Raw genomic sequence first — 1,635 nt, 5'->3', positions numbered from 1 at the left:
CACTTCGGTTTCCATGGTTATAAAAAATGACTGAACTATGGCTAAATATGACATAACAGTGGGTAAAATTACATTTTACCATCACAAAAATTGTTTTTTTTTTCTTCGCGTTCTATTAGTCTTATAAGAAGTAGGCACTGATTTACTTTATATATTTCAGTAGGTACTCATGAAAATCAGTGGATAAAATCTTGATAAAAACCCATTCTGGCAGCTGGAAAAAGCAACCTCAAATTTCTACGGATTTTTTGCGCCTCTGGCGGAGGTTGGGTGATGGAATTTTTTTTGGCACGTAGACGTATTCATCAGATCAATTTACTCTTAACTGTATTTAAATTTTAACACTGTTGACATAACACGAATATAAAAAAAATGCAGTTGTTTATTATTCAGTTAACAATTTGGAAGAGTGGAAATGTTCTGGCACAACAAATTTTCACCTTCAACTACCAGACCTGTTAGTTTATAAAAACTGTGAAGGTTTTTTTTGTCTTCTTCCTTTGAAAAATAGGAGTTTTCCGGCCGGTATCAGTTGCCAGAATAGGTATTCCTTATTCGGTAGGTGTAAAACACCTCATCTACCAATTTTCATTAGTCACTAGTTCTTAGACTGTATGTGCACTGTTCAACTACAGGATGATTCTGGTTAATTGTACTTATAGTACTACTCTCTCTTACAGCCTTCTACCTTCGGCCTGCGCTAAGTTCCTGTAAAATTATTCCTAAATTTCGACATTTGAAACGCAAATAACTAATGTGTAGATACTACAAAAAATGCAGACCTTTAGCCTGTAAATAGCATCTATAAACCAATTTTTCAAAAAAAGACTACTTTATTTTTGCGTAATTTTATTCAGAAAAACCAGTAATAAATAATTTTCAACACTTAAAGGTATCGTTGCTCATCTTACAAACCATTCAAAATAATTTAAATTCCTTTAAGGCCATATCCACCAAGACCACTAACACCAATTCCTCCAACACCAATTCCTCCAAGGCCAACACCGACTCCCCCAAGGCCAACACCAACAGCTACAGGGGCGGCAGCTACAGCAACAGGAGCATGGGCCACAGCAACAGGGGCTTGGGCAACAACAGCAGTTGGATGTAGGCTGATTTGATTGTTGTTTTGATACGAAGTAGCCAAGGCTGTTTTCACAGCAACAGGAGCAGCAACAGCGACCGGAGCTGCAGCTACTACAGCACCGTCTCCAAATCCTAGACCTGTAGTAATGACGCCAGCACTAGCAGCGCAAATTACAGCAGCAAAAGTTACCTGAATATAAAAATATTTTGTTAATGCTATTAAAGATTTAGGTATTAAATTTCTACAACGTACTAAATGGATCCACTAATTTACGATAGTAGCAGTTGGACAAAAACTTACCAGTTTAAGCATTTTGCGAGATGTGTTGTTAGATATGCAGTAAGTCTGTATGATTGCAACAATTAATTTCTAGCGGTTATATACCAATAGAATCCCACTATAGTCACCCCAATCTGGTTTAATTATTTGAATGCAAATTTAATTTCTTCGCACATATGGATTGTCTGGCAACGAATTGTGGCCTATATTTCCACTATCAATTAGTATCAGTGACTGAAAGTAAAGGATCAAATTTAAAACACTATTTT

The 1,635-nt window shown here is 36.3% G+C and overlaps 1 protein-coding gene across 1 annotated transcript; it reads right to left on the bottom strand.

Annotated features, from left to right (window-relative positions):
* Positions 1 to 928: 928 nt before the first annotated feature.
* On the bottom strand, positions 929 to 1,399 carry LOC135143230 (cuticle protein 64-like). Its single transcript, XM_064075109.1, has 2 exons — positions 1,388 to 1,399; positions 929 to 1,276 (listed from the first exon to the last, which is right to left on the bottom strand). Exons 1-2 carry the CDS (start codon positions 1,397 to 1,399, stop codon positions 929 to 931), a joined length of 360 nt encoding a protein of 119 aa, XP_063931179.1.
* Between the last annotated feature and the right edge of the window lie 236 nt (positions 1,400 to 1,635).

Source organism: Zophobas morio, unplaced genomic scaffold, assembly GCF_036711695.1.
Source record: "Zophobas morio isolate AGI-343-1 ecotype UQ-CSIRO unplaced genomic scaffold, CSIRO_AGI_Zmor_V1 ptg000058l, whole genome shotgun sequence".
In the NCBI taxonomy this organism is placed as follows: domain Eukaryota; kingdom Metazoa; phylum Arthropoda; class Insecta; order Coleoptera; family Tenebrionidae; genus Zophobas; species Zophobas morio.
This window is presented reverse-complemented; position numbering and strand designations above follow the sequence as displayed.